Source organism: Leptodactylus fuscus, chromosome 8 (assembly GCF_031893055.1).
Source record: "Leptodactylus fuscus isolate aLepFus1 chromosome 8, aLepFus1.hap2, whole genome shotgun sequence".
In the NCBI taxonomy this organism is placed as follows: Eukaryota; Metazoa; Chordata; class Amphibia; order Anura; family Leptodactylidae; genus Leptodactylus; species Leptodactylus fuscus.
This window is the reverse complement of record NC_134272.1, coordinates 23,801,663-23,823,908: the sequence shown is the minus strand read 5'-3', so window position 1 is coordinate 23,823,908 and position 22,246 is coordinate 23,801,663. Positions and strand designations below refer to the sequence as shown.

At 41.2% G+C, this 22,246-nt stretch overlaps 1 protein-coding gene across 1 annotated transcript in view; it reads right to left on the bottom strand.

The window, feature by feature from the left end:
• ABCA12 (ATP binding cassette subfamily A member 12) overlaps positions 1-22,246 on the bottom strand; it is a gene marked incomplete at its 5' end in the record, with an annotated part of 74,885 nt that overhangs the window by 5,201 nt on the left and 47,438 nt on the right. The window contains 12 exons of the mRNA XM_075285395.1: positions 1,121-1,226; positions 4,407-4,499; positions 8,910-9,013; positions 11,425-11,559; positions 12,198-12,348; positions 12,456-12,565; positions 12,980-13,193; positions 13,764-14,017; positions 14,823-14,994; positions 15,080-15,195; positions 18,168-18,345; positions 19,860-19,911. Of these exons, the coding sequence (XP_075141496.1) occupies positions 1,121-1,226; positions 4,407-4,499; positions 8,910-9,013; positions 11,425-11,559; positions 12,198-12,348; positions 12,456-12,565; positions 12,980-13,193; positions 13,764-14,017; positions 14,823-14,994; positions 15,080-15,195; positions 18,168-18,345; positions 19,860-19,911 (1,685 nt within the window). The remainder of the gene's footprint in view (positions 1-1,120; positions 1,227-4,406; positions 4,500-8,909; positions 9,014-11,424; positions 11,560-12,197; positions 12,349-12,455; positions 12,566-12,979; positions 13,194-13,763; positions 14,018-14,822; positions 14,995-15,079; positions 15,196-18,167; positions 18,346-19,859; positions 19,912-22,246) is intronic.

The following is a 22,246-nucleotide window of genomic DNA, read 5'->3' as shown; positions in this document are numbered from 1 at the left end:
ACGCCCATCCACAGGCCATAAACACCATCTGCACTTCTCTGACACCTCCTGTATCATGTGACAAGTCTTATATGTGTGGATTTGGAATGTATTGTAGGTGAGTAGCTGGATATTATAACAGTATTATTTATCTGCACATTGTAAATGTGGCCTTTTTTTTCAGTGACATGATTGATAAGGATGTCAACGTAAGTGAACGGTTTTTGATGTTAGCACACGGACTTGCAAGACATGGGGACCCTTGACGTAGGTTACAAGCTTGCATATTTGGGCCAAAATATGAATACCTAATGATGATTGACTTATTCTTTTGTAGCATGCAACCAGGCCCTGTTCTGTTGGTTGGGGGAGAATGGGGTGCTGGTAAGGGGTGTATCTGAATGGGGTATATGAGAATGGGGTGTATGTATATATGGGGTGTATGTATATAGGTGCTCATTATATATGCTTTATCTCTTTGCATTGGGAATACTAGGTATCCACCCATCTCATGGACTATAAGGTGTGTGTGTAATATCAATATGTGCAGCCTCTACCATGTACCACGTGGGCCTGTCTGCATCCTGCCGTGAACCATTGCCTGACCTGACATCAGATAAATGTGGTCTCTCTTTTTGGCCTATCATCACCTCCTATAGTCTGACGTTTTGAAATGAACTTTGGATATAATCTATGAAGGCAGAGTTTTCCCATATGGTCAAGGACCTAATGGGTTCCCCTCCTCTATGACATGTATACTGTATACCTTAACAGGCCATGTGGACAATTAAGGCACCCCCTCTCGGTTGAAATGCTGTTTGGATTACTGAACTATTACGTTGTTCCTGTTAATATAACTTTGTACATTTCCCCTATACTGTACTTTTAATTCCATAATTATTTTGCCCGTGTATAAAAATATGACATCATTTCCTGTACAGTGACATCACTTTGTGTGTTATGGCTGTACTTGGCATTATTTGCATATAGTGACATCATTGGGTACATTCTTGCCGTCCTGTGACATCACCATGTGTGTTACTTCTGCAGTGTGACATCACTGTGTGCTATGCTATGACATAGCCATCTAAAAGCACGATGCACAACCTATAATAAATGCAACAGCTTCCTTAAACGTTACCTTTAAGAACGTATTTGGAAAGTGTGAGTGCATAAAGCTGGTAATTGTCTCAATGCTGACAGAGGAATCCTTCAGATGCATCTTCACTGTGAACCCACTTCCAAATCTGAAAATATAAGAGAGGATGATCAGATTGTACCATATGGCGGAGTGCACCATTCACATGTTATTAGAGAAGCCCAGAGCCTTCTGTAGCTAGGAAACAAATCCAGTCCTGTAGTGAGAGCTGAGTGACAAGGACATCGGAGCCACAACTGCAAAATGTCAAGTGCTCACAAAATGTACACAGTGCGTCACCGAGTAGAATCACATTGTGCAAGTCCGCTGGATAGAAATGAATTCATTGCAGATTATTTCTTTAGTGCCTTAAGCTCGCAGACATTTTACTAAGTTCTAAAATACATTCACAGCCATTTTCCGACACTGAACTTGTTTTTTGTGGCCCGCGCTTTCCTATATTGTATTGCAAACATGATGGGACAGCTCCATTAGGCCGTTTTCTGAGTTGTGCTTTTTCTAAGCTTTGTCCTATGGAATAAACATTGGAGCCAGATATTTATTTAATAGGAACCTGCTAGTTCTTCTGGAGCCTTGTTTCCTTGATCTCTGCTTTGTAGCATTCTTACTAGACATTTATGGGGCAGCATGGTGACTCAGTGGTTAGCACTGCAGCGCTGGAGTCCTGGGTTTGAATCCCACCAAGGACAAACCATCTACAAGGAGTTTGTATGTTCTCCTCGTGTTTGCGTGGATTTCCTCCCATACTCCCAAGGCACACTGATAGGGAAAAATGTACAGTGTGAGCCCTATATGGGGCTCACAATCTACATAAAAAAAGAAAATTATGAATAAATTGACAAGTGGGTGTTACCATTTGGAGGATGTACGTCTAGGCAATCTGACACTGTCCAATCTGATAATTCTTAAGAATTATTATTTAATAGGGATGTCATATGTTTACTAAAACAGATTCCAGGGGTGGTGAAAGTTCCTCTTTACAGTCCATAGTAAAGCACTTTAATTTTGTGATCAGTGATTTTGTTTTATTCAAAAAGATTTCCCCCATAGGATAGCATATAACTTTTGGCCAGATGGAAAAATCCTTTTGATTAAAAAAAAAAAAAAAAAAAAAATCACTGATCACAAATTTGGTATAGGAACACGAAACACTTTCGGTTGGCAGGATTCGGACCACTTAGACCCCAACTTATAAGGGTTTTTTTTCCGGTTCTGAATGGAGCATTGCAGTGACCACTCCATCTAGTTCAATGGAAGTGACAGCTATGGCTGACCTACAGTGCTCCACAACCGGCGCCCTCCCATTGAAATGAATGGAGCAGTGCACCTGCTGCTGGACCACATCTCCATTCAGAATTTCAGATCAAACTCCTTGGTTCTCCTGATAGGTCAAAGCAGTCAGACACCCCCACCCATCTGCTAGTTATTCACTTCTCTGTGATCTACTTTCCTGTCTGCATGATACGCCTGTAAAATGTCATTGAAGTCAATGGGAGTCTTATTTTTACACGTGTATTTTGCAAAAATACACGCGTGTTTACTCCGTGTGAAGGCTCCCTTAGGCTGAGCCCCATGTTGCAGAAATGCAGCTTTTTTGTTGCAGATTTTGTTGCAGTTTTTTGAGCCAAAGCCAGGAGTGGATTGAGCAAAAGTTAGAAGTATAAGAACCTTCTCTATATATTCCCCTTCCTTTTGTAGCTATTCTTGGCTTTGGTTTATAAAACAGCAACAGAATCTGTAACAAAAAAAGCTGCTTTTCCGCAACGTGGGGCCTTAGCCTTAAAAACATTTTTTTTTTATTTTGTATTCAATAATTTTTGGCTGAAAAATTAAAAATAACTGTAATAAAACTTCATGTGTGATTTTAGCCCCAAGAAAAAAGCCAATAGAATTTAGCTGAAATGCTAAAACTTCATTTGCTGGGCACCTAAATACATCTCCTCATATCAAGATCTTGTCTTTTCCAGTGTTTTCAATTTGAGACCTTCACAGATACATAATTCAGTATGAAAAAGTTTCAAAATTGTAAAAGGATGAAGAATTTCCTGGATATCCTTGTGAGTGAAATACTGTAACATTCAGCACTTCATCATAAAATATGAATTCCAGCTCCGGTGACCTCTACAAAGCCTCGCACGCCGCTGCGGTGAATTGGAGTTCGCTTTGTTATATGGATTATCAAGACTTCTCACTGGCATAATAAGTCAGCAATATATTTGCATGGCATTGAAAAGTTATCTGAGCTGTTATCTGAGTTATATGAGTTGCTCATGGTGGATGTTACTGTTTGAGATGCCAAACAATGATTATGGGGGTGTTGGGTATATGTATAAAAATAGTCATGTTTTGTCATTTAAAGGGGTTGTCCCATGATAGAAATGTATTTCTTATATGGTGAATAGGGAATAAGTGGCACTTTACTGGGGGTCTGAATGCCAGAGACCCCCAGTGATGAGAAGAACGAGGGATTGAAAGTCCCCCAAGCCTCCTCCACCTGCATGAGACACCAGTTCGCTTCCATTTACTGCTATGGGGCTCCTGGAGACTACAATCCTGGCAGCCTCATAGTAGTAAATGAAGCATCGGTCACACAAGTGTACTGGCGCTTCATTCCCAGACCCCCAGCAATGTGACACTTATCCCCTATCCACAAAATAGGGAATAAGCGTCTTTAAGGAGACAACACCTTTAAGAATGGTGTAAAAAAAAAAAAAATCCTAACGTTTACATTTGGACAAAGTTTTTCTTGCCCATAGTTTAAAGGGGATGTCCAAGATTGGATATAAATGGTCCATCCATGTAGAGAGAGTAGTAACCTTATTGAATTAATATTTCATTATAATATCAAAATAATAAAAAAAAATCGTTAATTTTAAATATACACAGTTAATATTCATTGAATGTGGTGCACGGACGATAAAGTTTGATCCACCATTTAAAAGACAGAAACTTATATCCAAAAAACACACTTAGTAATATATGTGCCCTAAATCCACATTAGTAATATATAGCCTAGTAACAATGATAGATAGATAGATAGGTAGATAGATAGATAGATAGATAGATAGGCTATAGATAGATAGGAGATAGATAGATAGATATGATATATAGATAGATATTAGATAGATAGTAAATAGATAGATAGATAGATAGATAGAGATATGATATAGATAGATGCTATAGATAGATAGATAGAAATGCTTACATTATCAAGATATATAAGCTCAATCTATAAAGCAACTGATAGATAAGTACACAAGTCACTGACCTGCTCTTTATGTGCTGTAAAGAGCCGATACATTGAAACTTCCCCCTCACCATGATGGCCAGCCTGGTGCACAGGGCTTCACACTCCTCCATGCTGAGAATACAGAATAGAAAGAGAATTAGTACATGCCATGTTGTATAATGTTGCGGATTCTGTTACGATAGTAAGAAAGCATTTTTTAGACTTTTTTTTACCATTACAGTTCTGTAATAAGTTACTAATTGATACGTACAATAATTTATCATATGCATATAATATCTCATGAAATATACAAGCCCATGTGTATATGCATATAGATACTGTAGGGTGACCCCCCCCACCCATTTTGTGTTTTGTAATCTTAAAATACTCATAGTATATGCTGGTTAGTTTAGTAATATAACTTTATAGTGGTCTGATCACTGGTTTTGTTTTTAGCATGGAGCTCCAAACCCCCTTGTTTTGATGAATGTGGCCTCTGATAGAGAGTAATTAGGGGTACAAATATGGTAGACCACAAATTAATCCTAGTCCTTATCCACAGGGTAGGAAATAAGTGGCTGATTGGTGTGGGCCAAACACAGGGACCCCAACTCATCACAAAAATGAGGGTCCTGAATACTGATACACTCAGTCCAGTAGTTCCATAGGAATCTAGTTTTTCCTGCGGCTTACTAAGTGGGGCCTTATCCTTAATAGGTAAATCTGTTAATGTAACCCCCCTTTTAGTACATGTAACCTCAATGCCGAACACAATGAGTATGACAATGGACTTGCATATGTTCTTCCGTCAGATATCAGCCTAGCATTTGGTGGACCTTCACCAGACCCTGGTTTTTATTACACCGTACTGCAGCAAATAACAGGTTTTTGTGCTGCAAAATGTAGTTCCAGCCCTTAAATTCCTATTTTGTGGGTAAAACATAAACCAAAGCCTTATCCCCTCTCTCATTTCTGTCTGACCGTTTCCCATATCATCCTATTCTTTTACATTTTTAAAACCAATTACCCTGCCTGTTGCCCCATGTCATGACAGGCTATTACAGCGCTTCGTATTCTCCCTCCTGCGATTGTCCTCACATCCTATCACTGAATTGCTCTCCAACCTATTCCCCCATACAAAGAATAAAAAGCAAATTGAAGCAAACATCTTAATTTATTGACACAGCCTAGCGATGCCTTCCTGCTTCACTTTTCAATTTCTTAAGCTTGACATGTGCACCTCAATATGTCATATTATAGTAAAGAGCAAGAGGGATTTTATAGGGTGCACAAAATACTGCGAAAACTAAGACATGTGCAGTCATTATGTGATGGAATCACAGCACTAAATCAAACAGAGCCGGTGCGCTGGGTCCATCTGATTTATTATCACTTGTACATACTCTTCCATATCCTCTCGGAAGACATCGGCTATGCAATCCCAGATCTTTAATTTCAGATTCTGGAGAGGCTTATTAGGTGATAAAATGGAAATCAAGAGATAAGAAGAAGCGAAAAAGCAGCTGAATCAAAAACCGTATAGAAAACATTAGCCAAGAAATATACGTTTTTTTTTTTTATTTAAAAAAAATGGAATTATTTCTCTGCCTCCACAGCTCTCACAATAACTAATAATGTTAAGATCCGAAACAAAACCACTGATGTACCATTGTACTGTATCAATTGTACATCTTCATAAATAGCTCTGCTGCTTGTTTTAAAAATATCCCCATTCACTGCGTTGTGTATGTATTGCTTGCACAGCCAGTAATCAGATAGTCGCTATTTGATATGGTTGCATTCATTGTTATGGCAGATATCTGGAACGGTTCTTTTTTATTGGTATAGATGACTTTTACACTTTACGTTACGGCAAAAAAGTATGCCTGTTAAAGATATACAAAAGGGAATGTAACGTACTCCGACAGAACCCTAGCTCCGACCTCATTGGAAAAACACTAATGCACAAAAACGTAAAAGACTACCCCATCGCTCTTCCGTTATATTGCAAATATAATTGAGAAATATGTAGTCTCCCCATGAGTCCCACGGGGCTCGGCCATTCTTCCTCTCCCCCTACCTCCTTCCTACTGTCCCGTGACAGCAGATTAAACAATTGTCAGGAACCTTTTCTTTCTGCAGTTGGACAAAAGATCAGCCCTACACCCTTTGTTAAGCCCACCACCCTGCCTAGTCAACTGCTTCAGACAGAGAAGACCAGCAGGATATTGAAGGGGTTGTCCAGGGAGTAGAAATTTACTTACCTGATCTGGGGGATCGCTGATGATGGACACTGGGGTTCCAGTGACATCATAACCCCCAGGTTGTGTGATCCAAGACAACGTTTGCCCCCCCCCGGTTTATCTGCCCCCTCTCCTTCCCCAATCTCAGAGGTAATTAATTTATTATAGTAAAGCCAGCGTCCATAGCACGGGCAAACAATTACCTCTGAGATTTGTTGAGGAGGCGGTGGGGTGACCCAGGGGACCTAATCCTGCCTCAGATCGCATGACCCAGAGGTTGTGACATTGCCGGACCCCAATGTCTATCATCAGCGATCCCAGAACCAAGCAAGTAAATTACTAATTGTAGTATTTTTCTCTCCGCATGATTCATACAGACACCGTGTGGAAAACACACTGACTTCATTATAGTCTATGGGGTCTGTGTGGTTTCTTAGCTAACCCCTTTTTAATGCATATAGGTTTCCATTCAGGGGGTCCCCAAGCGGTCTACCCGAACAGAATACTGAACGCAGATATGAACCACGCCTAACAGGTATTTCCTATTATTCCCTACTATTTGTATGGAGAATGTAATAATTTATGCACTAGGTAAAACAGTACGAAATCATAACATTTTGTAGAGAGACCGCCAGATAGGACAAGATGGCACTGCGGAAGGAGAATAAGTGAGATCTCAGAGTTATAAAATAAGGTGTCATCAGTTAAGTAAAAATTTCATTTATGGCTGCTTGTATTCTGTAAACAGGTTGGCGCAGCACAATTCCAGAATGCACACTGTTACATACAGACATGCCTGCAGGGCGCACTTGAGAAGCCTGATTTCTACCGCAGGCTTCTCTTAGTAAAGCAGTTGGTTGCTCAGCCCCTTTATACTTTTATCCAGAACCTTACAATGGTGTAAAATATCAAACTGAGTCCTAAGTAATAGAGATGAGCGAACAGTGTTCTATCGAACACATGTTCGATCGGATATCAGGGTGTTCGCCATGTTCGAATCGAATCGAACACCGCGTGGTAAAGTGCGCCAAAATTCGATTCCCCTCCCACCTTCCCTGGCGCCTTTTTTGCACCAATAACAGCGCAGGGGAGGTGGGACAGGAACTACGACACCGGGGGCATTGAAAAAAATTGGAAAAAGTCATTGGCTGCCGAAATCAGGTGACCTCCATTTTAGACGAATAGTGGATTTCAAATCCGGGTCATATGAGAATGTGAACTTTGTGACTATGAGACAGGGATAGCTGTACAGGCAGGGATAGCTAGGGATAACCTTTATTTAGGGGGGAATGTTATTAAAAATAACTTTTTGGGGCTCTATCGGGTGTGTAATTGTGATTTTTGTGAGATAAACTTTTTCCCATAGGGATGCATTGGCCAGCGCTGATTGGCCAGAGTACGGAACTCGACCAATCAGCGCTGGCTCTGCTGGAGGAGGCGGAGACTAAGATCGCTCCACACCAGTCTCCATTCAGGTCCGACCTTAGACTCCGCCTCCTCCAGCAGAGCCAGCGCTGATTGGCCGAATTCCGTACTCTGGCCAATCAGCACTGGCTAATGCATTGTATTGGCGTGATGAAGCAGTGCTGAATGTGTGTGCTTAGCACACACATTCAGCTCTACTTCATCGGGCTAATAGAATGCATTGGCCAATCAGCGCTGGCCAATGCATTCTATTAGCGTGAACTGAGTTTGCACAGGGGTTCTAGTGCACCCTCGGCTCTGCTACATCAGATTGCTACATCTGATGTAGCAGTGCCGAGTGTGCATCAGATGTGTAGTTGAGCAAAACTGACTCAGCACTGCTAAGTCTCTGCATTCGCATAGGAATGCATTGGCCAGCCTTCGGCCAATCAGCGCTGGCTCTGCCGGAGGAGGCGGAGTCTAAGGTCGGACCTGAATGGAGACTGGTGTGGAGCGATCTTAGACTCCGCCTCCTCCAGCAGAGCCAGCGCTGATTGGTCGAGTTCCGTACTCTGACCAGACATGCTTCCCCTGCTGTCCCAGTGTCATTCCAGGGTGTTGGTATCATTTCCTGGGGTGTCATAGTGGACTTGGTGACCCTCCAGACACGAATTTGGGTTTCCCCCTTAACGAGTTTATGTTCCCCATAGACTATAATGGGGTTCGAAACCCATTCGAACAGTGAGCGGCTGTTCGAATCGAATTTCGAACCTCGAACATTTTAGTGTTCGCTCATCTCTACTAAGTAATCCTCTGCCGCTCCTGGGCCATGGTTTCTCGTGACAGCCCTCGATGGTGTCCCCTGTAACGGATGGTTGATTGTGCGGCTTCTTACCTGTGAGATGTTAGTATCACCGCACATTTTTCTTTGACTTCTTCCGAGATAATTTTCCATAGATGTCTCTTTGTTTTTGGGTCCATTCCCGAACTTGGCTCATCCTGGAGGAAAAAAAATAAGTAAATACTTAATCTAATTTGCCAGAAATGTTATCAATATATTAAGTTTTGGTCTCTTTTGCCTGAACTATGTAACTCCATAGTATGAGATAAAAGCCCCCTACTAAAAAAAAATCGCAGTCATGAAACACTAAGGTTCAATATTCTTTATGATGTATAGTATGGCGGCATTATCTATTATAATTCCAATCTCAGCAGCTTGAAAAGGTTTCTCCTACTGATAACACTTATCCCCTAGGATAAGAGGTAAGTGTCCCATTTCTGGAGGTCTTAACATTCAACTCCCCACAAAACACAAGAACAGGGTTTCACAAGTGTCGGAACTTGGTACAGTATCAGTCCCATGGAAATGATCGGAATGGTGGCCACATATCTGCGCCACCACTCCACTCACTTGGGACACTCAAGGATTTCCTGCTTTCTAGAGGTCCCTATAACTAAGACCTTGAGCAATCCAATACTTATCTACTGCTCTGTGGAAATGGGATGCGTTATTAGTGGGAAACCCGCTTTAACAATCTCCTCAAGGCTGCGTTCCAAGATAGTAGTGCAGACGAAAATCCTATCTCCATACGGCTGCCAACAATCTTAAGATTATGCAGGTAAGTATAGGTACCGTATATACTCGAGTATAAGCCAAATTTTTCAGCACAGTCTTTGTTCTGAGAAAGCCCACCTCGGCTTATACTCGAGTCAGCAGAAAATGTTTTTTATTTTTTATCTTTTTTATTTTATTTTTTTTGCGGGGGGGGGGGTCTATGACCAGCCACAATATCAATGTATAGAATCTCTCATAAAATAGTGGGGAAAAAAAGAAGCTTTAGAAAAATAAATGAAAATAAATAAAAGTTGTAAATCCCTCCTTTCCCTAGAATACATATAAAAGTAGAAAATTATTATGAAACACAAACACATTAGGTATCCCTGTGCCCGGTCTACTGAATATAGGGGATCTGTAGTGCTCCTGTTCTGTCAGGAAGGGGTTAATAGGAGCACTGCAGATCCCCTATATACAGCCAGGCTGAATTCCAAGTGGGGGAAGAAATAACCCCAGTCCTCAAGCTCAGGGAAGGGGCAGACAGACAACCAAAACACCCCCTCCCCTACCTCAGCAACTACTGCACCTAAAAACTCGGCCATTTTAATTTTTGACATTTTCCAGTAGCTGCTGCATTTCCCCCTCGGCTTATACTCGAGTCAATAAGTTTTCCAAGTTTTTTGTGGTAAAATTAGGGGCCTCGGCTTATATTCGGGTCGGCTTATACTCGAGTATATACGGTATTTACATGTATAATCGTGAGATCATTGGCTATTGCACGTCGGCAGTGCTTTTCCTACAAGTGGCTGATGCTACATTGTAACATAACCTGTGAACAGTAAGAGATTCCTGTCCTAGATTTATTGATTTTAAATTTTTTTCTAATATATAAGCCAGGCTATGTCTTATATCAGCAGCTGGTACACAACTGTATCATACACAAGAAATGTGACATCCTGCAAAACTGGTCCGTGAGAGAAGTGCTCTTAGAAGAAGAGATAAGTAGTGTATATACAGAACAACCTGTTTCTGTATAATTGGGATGTTTATAGAAATATTAGTCACAGACATGTTACTGGGAAAATTCCTTTGATGTGTAATATAAGAAAATACAAGTCGATTATTTACATATTATATACAGATTACAGGTTAAGGCTGGTTATTACAGTCCCTGCAAAGTGGATGATATTCTAGCAAATGATTGCAGAAAAATACGCATTGCAGTGTGGGAAATTGCTGAATGTCATTTACACCTAAGGAAACATCGGCAGTTTCCCTATAGATATAATTGAGGCAGAAAGTCCACGTATGAAGCCTCTACAGACTTTCTGTTAAAAGCGCTGCAGGAAAAATCGTGATGCGTTGCCTCCATGGTTTTTCCTGCAGCGCTTTTTTGCACGCTTCCTGAGCCTTAGCCTAAAGTAGTTTTTCAGGAACCTAAAGATAGATCATCAATAACTGATTATTTAGGACGCAAAACCCAGGATACATAAGGATCAGCTACGTGAAGTGTCTGCTCCACATTCGTTTGTCACATGGCCTGTTTAACGCTCAGTCCTATACAAGTGAATGGGGTTGAGCTGCAATACTAAACACAGTCCCTACTCAATGTATGGTGCTTAATTGGTATTCAGTGATGTGCTTGCATTGTTCACCCAAATATTGCAGTCCCCACTGATATAATATTGCTCTAGCCTAAGAATAGGTCACCATACATAGATCTTGCAAAAACCCCTTTAAGACCCCTTTACTTTGTATTATTGTATTCACCAGAAAGGTCCCTTTAAGCCACCTGTAGTTGTAATTGTACAAAAATCTTCACAAATCAGTGAAATAAATCAGGGGTAGTATTTACCAGAAGAAGAATGGATGGCTTTCCGATAAGAGCAAGAGCCGTAGAGAGTTTCCTCCTGGTCCCACAGCTGTAATTCACAGTTATTCTGTCTTTGTATTGTACAAGCTGTAGTTTGTGAAGTAGCAGGTTGACTACCTGTGACAACAGACACAAAATGCAAATGTAAATGCAAGTAGACCTTGTTTGGGTTAGACAATCCCATTATCCATCGTAGATTATCCCAGGACAAGTAGATTCTGGATGGCCTTCCTACTGGGGGGCCATACCATTACTAGATATCAGTTTGAGGCCTCTTTGCCTAAAGACTGACCAATAGATAGGTTCCAGCTAAGTAAGGGGGAGTTAACACGGGGTTACGTGCCGCGTGATGTGGCACGTAGACGCCGCGGGACCCTTTGCGGGCCGTACACGCTCCCATTGATTTCAATGGGAGCGGGGATCGTATGCGCCGTGCTAGTTTGCGGCCGTGAATAAATGCACGGCCGCAAACTAGCGCGGCGCATACGATCCCCGCTCCCATTGAAATCAATGGGAGCGTGTACGGCCCGCAAAGGGTCCCGCGGCGTCTACGTGCCACATCACGCGGCACGTAACTCTGTGTGAACTCCCCCTAAGAGGGGCTTGACAATCTTGCTGCAGCCAGTTGTCTTACAGCCAGATAGCATATAGATGGGAATAGCTGAGTTTTAATTGAAATACCAGTCAAAATTGGGTCAATTTTGTACTTGCATTTTAGTAGCAGTATTTATTTTATAAAAATCCCGTTTGCTTACATGTTTGATCCTCCTTTCTGGAATTCCATGTATTCTGGCATAGTAATACAAATGCTCTTCTCCCGTCATCAGTTCATCCAGTGCATCCTCTTGTGGACAATACCCAAAGGAAGACCAGTCTTTGTTGAACCCTAAAACATTCACCAAGCTCCTGCACAATAGATACAAAGAAATAGGTAAGCTGGGATATATTATTCTGCAAAATCACCAAAAAAACATATAGGAGATCACTGGTATACTGGAAAATATTCTACGTACCCAAAATGATTTCTGATTTGGATGTTTCCACTTGATGGAGATGTGTCTCCTGTCAGCATTTTGAATGTTGTTGTCTTGCCAGCGCCATTCACACCAAGAAGTCCAAAACACTAAGGAGTATGATATTTATTAGGATACATTAGTAAGGAACAATAGATTTCTAAGGAATATCTTGTAGTTGTTAGGTACTAGGTTCACGGATGTTCATAGGAGATAACCATATGATCGGTATTCGGTGTGGGACATTATTATGGCCGCATTTGTCAAGTGTTTTGGACACTTTTGCACCTAGTATGGAAAGAAAGGCATGTCCTATGGAGAACGGGGCGTGACCTTATAGGAAAAGGGTGTATAAGTGGTGTAATGTTAGACCAGACAGGCCAACAATAGGCCGAATTTATCAAACAGCAACAGACACTTTGATGGATCTGGTCCAATTAAAGACCGCCTTGTCTACTTTTCTAAGTGTCTCTGAAATATCTACAGACATATTGTAAATGACTACATAGAAAGCGGCTATTTACCTCTCCAGGTGGAATACCCAGGGTCATGTTGTTTACAGCAGTCATATTTCTGTGGACCTGATGGAAAACTTTAGTGAGACCTTGCACAAGCAATAGATCTCCATTGGCATTGCCAGACTCAACCCGGTCTCTTTCTGCTGTTACATCTTCATCCTCTTCAGGGTCCTTTATTGTAAAATAGCTCTTCTTCAGGATCCTCTTCTTAAAGAATGTCCTGGTGTATTAAAAGAACAACATCTCAACGCTAGGGCATATGAACCAAATAGCCAACTTTTTGGTTTTGACTTGCTTTCCCTTTTAATCCTGTGAATGTTTCCCAGCCAAAAATGATTGTCTATAGAACACGGGAACCTCTAACAAATTTTTTGGACTCATTTTCAGTCCTCCAGTCTACTCCCTCAAATTGGCACTTGTGCTGCCTATAAAATTATGTCAACCCCTCAAATCTTAAAACATAATATTCTTTGCCATGGAACCACTTTTTTGCACAAAGTCAGACATGCAGGACGTTGTATCTGTGCAAAAAAACGGTTTCACGGCGGAGAGGCTGCACCCGGACACCACAACCCAAGCCGTCCCCAGTCTGTGTTTCCTGCAATTTTGGCGGTATCACGGGTGGAAGACAGGGGCGCAAGTGTTAATGCCCCTTACCTCATCAGGGTACCTTGCTCCTATATTAAGTATTGTTGACATCACTGTAGTAAAGTCAAAAAGTGTACTAAAGTCTCTACAAAAATCATTATAATTTTTGTCAATAAGTGGAGTATTCACGAAATTCACTTACTTTACACTGTAGATGATCCCATCATTTATCAGTAACCGTAGTATAAAGCAGAATGTCCCCTGGACAACCATAGCTACATACATATAGCCCAAAATATCCATTCCAAAAATATCTACAGGATCGGAATTTCCATAGATCTGTAATTGATCTTTTATAGTTTGTTGTTGTGACAGTGTGATCAACCCATACCCAAAGCAGAACTGAGGGAAGATCTTAAAAACATTTGTGATGATGCTGTAGGTGTTATTGAGGCTCTGTAAACAAAAAGACATAGTGTCAAAGATGCTGTGCATGGGTGTTAAGATAAAAAATAATATCAAGACTCGTTTAAAGGGATTCTACCATTAAAATTGGAATAGCCTTAAGAAATTCTATTGTTCTCCAACCTTTAGGTGTCTTCTCCGCGCCGCTGTTCGGTATAAATCCCGGTTTTCATAGGTATGCAAATGAGTTCTCTCACAGCACTGGGGGCGGTCCGCCACGTTCAAACAGCACTAGGGGCGTCCCCAATGCTGCGAGAGAACTCTCCAGCGCCGCCTACATCTTCTTCAGGAACGGCCTCTTCATGCATCTTCTTTTGGCACGGGCGGTCAAACTTCTAGGCCTCGGGCAGAGCCAACTGTGCATGCCCGCGCCCACAAGAAAAATGGCCACTTACACAGTAAGTAAGTGGCCATTTTCTTGTGGCCTGTGGGCATGCACAGTCGGCTCTGCCCTAGGCCCGAAGCCAAGAAGTTTGACCACCCACGCCGGAAGAAGACACGTGTAGATGCCAATTACTGAAGAAGATGGACGCGGCGCTGGAGAGTTCTCTCGCAGCATTGGGGACGCCCCAGTGCTGTTTGCGCGCTAGGGTGTGCCCCCAGTGCTGCGAGAGAACTCATTTGCATCCCAACAAAAACTGGGACTTATACCATACGGCGGTGCGGAGAAGACATCTAAAGGTAGGAGAAGAATAGCCTTTCTTAAGGCTATTCCGATGTGTCAACGAGAAATAATTGAATTTTAATGGTAGAATCCCTTTAAATATCATCTGTATTTTGTAACATGGAGTAATACCTGGTAATCCTTGTCAGTGGTGCTCGTCTGTTGAAGGAGCATATAAACCACAGAAGAAGAGATGATGGTATTGATGCCTATGAACAAGTTGATACAGACATAGGAAATGAAAGCCATTCCAGGGTTCTTGAAAGCTCCTGCTATCAAGTACATCCATGAGAAGGTTGCGTAACTACAAGATAGAAAAGAAGATTATAGGCCTTCAACTCTGGGGATGAAAGACATAGTATCTGCTCTCCAGAAGACACTCTACTCACCCAAACAATATAAATAGTAGGGACACTGCTCCTAGGTTGGGAAAATTATAGAATGCCGGTAGCTTAAAGGCTGCTATCATTGCAATGGAAAGTGCAACCGGTATAAAGTAGATTGCCTGAGTAAGAAAATACAGACATTGTTAGTTACATATATACATTGATATGTCATTGCATTGCTAGAAGTTTGGAGCAAAAATAAGATGTTACTGAACCAATGAATTTAGTCCCTCTATTAGACTCAGGGCTATGGAATTTTGGTGGACCACGAGTCAATCATGTAACAAATGTGACCTGTATTAGCCTGGGTCAGAAGGGTTCTACATTGTCTCTTTGTAGGCCATCTTTTGGTCTACGGGACCTATACCGTACATAGCCCGCTAAGGATTCTGGGAAAAGAATATGCAAAGAGCAAAACTTTCCCTAGTTTCCCGTTTTGGAAGGGAGCTTCCTATAGATCAGTGCTTGACTTCTGGAAAATAGCGTCAAGCCAAAACAAGGAAACATGTAATTAGATATACAGTAGAAAAATGAAAACTTTCTCTAGTGCCACCTTTTGGAAGGTAGCTTCCTATCAGTCAATGATTTGTTTTCCAGAAAGCTAGAAGAAGGAGACATAGTAATCCTTCCGACCTATGACCAATAGAACTTAGATTGTATCCAAATTTACACAATGTATACTTATTGCATAGATTCTGTATATACCATGTGTATAGCTTTCTGAAATCTTTTGCCTTTTATCGCCTACACCCTACAGCTCCCAAAATTGATGCCCATACACACGGCTAAGCCTGAACTGCTTCTGTTCCTCATTTTTATTTTTGTGTCTGTAAAATGCTCAGTCAGCAGTTTGCAGCCTCCGGTTTATAAAGTGTAGTGACAAACACATGACAAATGACAAGGACCTGTCCTTCGCTGATCTTCTTAGTGAGATACCCTGTCTCTGACAACGCCAAGGTCAGTCGTGGAGTTCTGGCTGTGACTGGGCCTATTAGGGTTAATGAGGTGTAAGAGACAAGTAATGTCGCTACAGTATCACAGATGGAGTTGCATGACTGGAGACATTTGACTTCGCGCTGGATGCAGCTTTACTTTCCTAAACAAGGGCTTAAGGCAGCTGTCTGGTAGGTAGATGATTTCTAATAAATATTCATATCTATTTTTGAAGCATTACACTATGGGCACTGGGCAAGACTGCAGGCCTTTCACTTATCAGGTCGATTGAGGCAGAAATATAAAACTAATATAAATAGCTTGTATAGTCAGCGGAGTAAATAGGGGCACGAATAGGAAACTAGTATAAAAATTCAATATTGTAAATCTATATAACTATGTATACTAGAAATACAACAGGCAGTCTTGGCAAGTATTGTTTAGTTCAGGGGTGCCCAATACGTCGATCGCGATCTACCGGTCGATCGCGAAGGACGTATGGGTCGATCGTGGGATGCAGCCAGGGATCCCTGGTGCCTGCTTGTTCACAGCGCAGGCTGAGAATTATCTCTGGACACTGGCAAGCCGGGGCCTTGCACTCGTTCGCAGTCAGGGCTGCGGTGGCCCCGCCTGCAAGTGTCCGGAGATGACTCTCGGCCTGCGCTGTGAACAAGCACTTGCAGGCCGGGCAGCAGCAGCTCCGGGGGATGACGCGCTCCCCGCTCTTAGTAATGGAGGGAGCCGGGGTGCTGCTTGTTCACAGCGCAGGCTGAGAGTCATCTCCGGACACTTGCAGGCGGGGCCAAGAAAGAGTGCAAGGCCCCGGCTTGCCAGTGTCCAGAGATGATTCTCAGCCTGCGCTGTGAACAAGCAGACACCGGAGAGCTGTCCCCATGCTCTCACGCTCCGCCCCGCCCACAGGCCCCGCCCACAAGATGTGGGTAGTAGATCTTATCCCTTGGTCAGTTTATAAAGTAGTTCACATGCTGAAAAAGTGTGAGCACCCCTGGTTTAGTTCATCATGATGCCAAAATAGCTCTTTGGGCTCGTTCATACAGGGAAAGAGGGGACGGATTCTGATGCCGAATCCACTTCAGAATCCGCCCCCTCACAATAGAGGTCTATGTAGACCGCTAGCTTCCTTTTTTCCTTGAGCGGTATGTTCCGGCTCATGGAAAAAAGAAGCGAGCTTCCCTTTTTTCAGATGGATTCTGCGCCTGATTCAGCCCCGGCGTCCGCCTCGTGACAGCATCCTCCGGACTAGGCCCATTCATTTCCCGCATCAAAATCAGGACCAAAATACGCGGTCCCATGCCCCGTGTGAACTAGACCTTTGACTCTAGATTCACACAAGCGTTTGGCTCTCCGTCTTTCGGGTCTGCATGGGAACCCAGAAGATGGAGAGCCTATCTGGTTAAAACGTGGTCACCCATGGACACCCCATAAACTATATTGAAACCGATGGAGAGAAAAGTACTCCAGTTTTAGGCAGAATTTGCATTGGAGTTCAATGCAGATGTGAACCCAGGCATCGACTTTATAAGATGTACCACAATTCTAACAGTACACCATTAAAGTCCTGAAACGTGCAAGATGGGGCCATCAACATGGTCAGGTCAGGATGAGAGATGATCAAATCTCCAGATACTTATTTTGGGTCAAGTTCCAGCAGATTCTGTACAATCTGAATCAAAAATACCCTCATTACCCTGATGACCTTTTTGAACACATTATAGCCCATTTCCAGAAAAAAAGTTCAACTAATAACTCTCAATCATTGAATTGCTTACAATGACTGATCTAAAATAACTAAGGACAGCTGTGAGATGGTTTTGATCTTGAGGTTATTCTTGGTCACCAAAACTAGGTCAATGACGTGGCTTCATGACCGAGCCAACCAGCCAATGATAGCTGTATAGCTTACATCTCACATCGGCAGACTTACTCTTGGTTGTTAAAAGTAGGTCAGTGACCTATTTTCAATGACTGAACGTAGTCCCTCCATTTGAGTGATTTGTCTATATTCCCCAGAATCCAAAATTTGGACCAAACTCAATTTCTGAGGAATCGTTTCGCTCGTCTCTAGTAGAACGCAAAATTTCCCAGAGCATCTTATCACCTCCACTGGTCATATTCTCTTATTACTATAAATATTTACCAAGTCGTAAAGGAAATTTGTCATCCAGTAGCAGACTTCTCCAATGCCGGCAATGTGCTGCAACCTCTTTGACCCATTGTCGTACTCTTTTACCACGTAGGTGACAAAACTTGCCGTGGTGATGGAGTAGCCAACCAGAATAGACAGTGCCACTAGTGTATTCACCAAGGTAGTGGTCCTGTAAAGAGAGAAGGATGAGCCTATGAGGTGGGCGCTCGCACTCAGCAGATGGCAGCTGTACACTTCTTGGTTTCCTTCATTTCTCAGCTATTACTTATGAATAAAAACACAGAGAGGACTGCTACACAGTTGTTAAAGAGATAAATAATGGTGCCTGGAAAACCAGACAGGTAAATACATCTTCTGCATTACTGCGGCACGGCTTTTAAATTATGAGTGTGACCATAATACCCAGAAACGTATTAAAGCCCTAACAGAAAGAAGAATTTCTAGAAATCTGGAATCCCAGAGGAGCACGAAGCTACATAAAAGACGGCAATATATTTTGTGTGCGGCTGAGGTTTTTGTATGCAGGCTTTGCTACGGGATTCTTTTTTGTGTTATGGTTTTCGCTAAGCACTAAATTACAGACAAGAAATTATTTCACCCTCCCAATTAACTCAAAGTCCCACATAATAATTATAATTAATATATATATATATATATATATACTGTATATATTTATATATATAGATATATATATATAGATATACAGTGTATATATATATATATATATATATATATATATATATATATATATAGATATATATATAGATATATATATATATAGATATATATAGATATATAATATGTCTGTGTATTATTTAATATACATTAGTACAAATTTGTCTAAAGGCAAAACTGAACTTTCAAACATTATCTTTAATACATTTTGTAATATAATTTATATTAATAAAGTAATAATTAATTTAATTAATACATTGTAATATAATTTATATTAATAAATTAATAATTAAATTAATTAATACATTGTAATATAATTTATATTAATAAATAATTAAATTACCGGTAATTAATAAATTGTAATATAATTTATTAATGAATTTAGTCTCCTTTGTGTGAAATCCGGCACTTATTTATTATTTTCCTACTTTCTCTATTGGAAGCTAAGCTCTGTACACTGCTTTTCCCTGGAGTGGCTCCTGTGTAATGCAGGAAAGCTGAGTCTGGGGGGGATTGAGCTCAATAATTATGTCTTGTATCATTTTTTTAATGTAGATTGTGAGCCCCATATAGGGATCCCAATGTACATTTTTTTATCCTATCATTATATCTTTGTAGAATGGGAGGAAATCCATACAAACATGGGGAGAACACACAAACTCCTTGCAAGATGTTGTTACTAGCAGGATTCGAACCCAAGACTCCAGTGATGCAAGGCTACAGTGCTAACCACTGAGCCACCGTGTTGCCCCAAATATGTCTTGTATCATGTGAGAAATGAGTTTTGTCAGCAGGTCTGTATTATTTACAGATGTATCACCAGCTGGAAATAAAGTTAGGATTGGGTTTGCCGTTTTGGAATACGCTGCGTTTCCGCTGCACGTATTTTCCTGCAATGTGTAGATGAGATATGCCACGTGGGGCCCCGGCTATAATGTAGAGTATAACATGTATGTAGAGAATATTAATAATATATGTAGTATATGTAGTGAATTGAAATGCTCTTACGTGGTTCCTTGTGTTACGGCTCCAGGGAGAGGTGCATTGTACACTGAAATACCTAAAGGAAACATATTTTATAATAATGTTTAGCGCTTTTAATGATCTTAACAATCGTCATGTAATACAATATACTATATCACGGTGACTGTCACTTTGAGATAACACACAATGTTCTATAAGTAATAGATGTTACTGTATAACAGTGCAAGATCCTTCCCATAGCAACCAATTAGATAATTGTGATCATTCTTCCCCATTCCTTAGAGAAGACACAAAAAGCGCAAATGACTAGATTGAATGGAGTTATATATCTAAAAGTAGATCATACATTTACTGTATATGGAAAATGCTGTTTATCAAGGCGCAGTTCACATCAGCCTTTGGGTTTCCATTCAAGGAGTCCACTTGGGGATCCCCCAAATGGAAACCTATATGCATTAAAGAGCGGTTACCTAAGAAACCACATGGGCCCCATAGACTATAATGGGGTCTGTGTGGTTTCCGCACGAAACATGCAGAGAGAAAATTACTGCAAACCCGAACACTGATGCGAACCGGGTCTAAAGGAGAAAAGAAGAATGACCGGGAACTATCTAGAGGAATGCATAGATAGTATAACAGTATCCATGAACAGGTTAGGAACACCTGCTGTTCTTTATTGCAGGTATATAGTCATACAATGGATGTTCTGTGGACTCGACATTGTGCAGTGCCTCTCTTATTCCTCCTGGAACGGTATGAATATACCATATGTTACTGTTCTACTTGTTGACAGGGTGTGTCCGTATACAGTATGATAGTGTCACCACTAAATTTAGTAATATATTTCTAGGAGGAATAACAGAATAAGGCCTCATTCACATCTGTGTTGGTACTCCGTCCAGGGGAGTCTGTATGAGAACCCCCCTGAAAGGAATACAAAACGCAGATGTGAATGAAGGGTAAGGCAGAGTACTAAGAAAAGGTTCTCCAGAATTGTTATTTCTATGCAAAATATAATACATAAACCCATACACCTTTATAGGGGCCCAATTCACCCATACACATACAGGCTTCATTCAGCAGTATATTTGTAATGGTACCCGCTGCCATACTCCTCTGGTCTTGTCTTACCTCCAATGAATACAAAGGATCAGGCATGTTGATATTCCACATGCTCACCCTAGCATTGTCTGTTAGGGGGGCTGACATACTCTATTCCATATAAATTAGTTTTCCAGTCCTACCATATTAGACAGTGTAACTTGTTTATGAATGTATGGGCACCTATAAACAACTATGCCAGGAGAGCTTATATAAGAAAGTTGCGGAACCCAACAAGAGATTGGACATTGGAAACCCATTGCTTAGTTTCTTTATAGCAAAGATTGACGGCATCTAAAATATTGAACTGTCATGTGTCAATAGATAGAAGGACTATGTTACTAATACAGAATAGAACGTGTTCAAAGAGCCAAGACCTCTACTCTTAAGAAATAAGTCACTATTCTTGGACTGAAAGATTCTCCACCGACTATGAACCATACAATTGACGCTGTATTTCCAATGCGTTTCACGGGTTGAAAATTGCATTGAAATCCAAATGTCCTGGCCAAGCCCGTGAACCGGAGTTCTAAAGCTGGAAAGTGGCACGGTGAAAATCCCCTTTATTGGACTTTTTATGATTATTTTTCTTATAGGAAGCCAAAGTCCAACCTCGAAAATAGGATTTGATTCCCTTTCAAATCACTAAAGCCGCAGCAGACTTTTATCTGGCCATTTTAATCCCCCCTTTTTTCAAGTGTCAAAAGCTCTTCTACTAGGAGGGATTTTTGATGCATTGTACTTCAGAGTAGTTTATCTCCATTCATTGTAGCAGAGTCTGTCGTTTATTCCCAATGGGAAAGTAAAGGAACAGAAAGCACAGCAGGAAGGACAATGAATTGTACAGTATGAGTGGCATTCAGTGAGTGGCTAACAGACCAGCCCAATGGTTCAAGCAATAAAAGCGAAGGTTCGGAGATGGAAAATACAGTACTAATAACCTTAGGTGTATGATAGGAGCAGCTGTCATTGGAGTGCTGATCAGTGATGATATTATGTCAATTGGGTCTAGGTTAATGTACTTAAATGACACAGTGATCGTAATTTTGGGGGACAAACCATCCACATACATGTATATATGTCAGCAGCACATCAGCTGTTAGCACTGGCATGTATACATGGGGGCAATGACAACTTTTTTGGATGTTTATCAGCCCATGTAAAAGGCTTTTGGTCACATTCTTCAGATTCTAAAATACAGTTTAATATGCCAATTTGTTACCAAACTTGGAATGAATCACTGGTATTATAATAAATCACAAACTCTGGTGCTCTTGGTAGTATGATGGTGCACTTGTCACAGAAGCAGG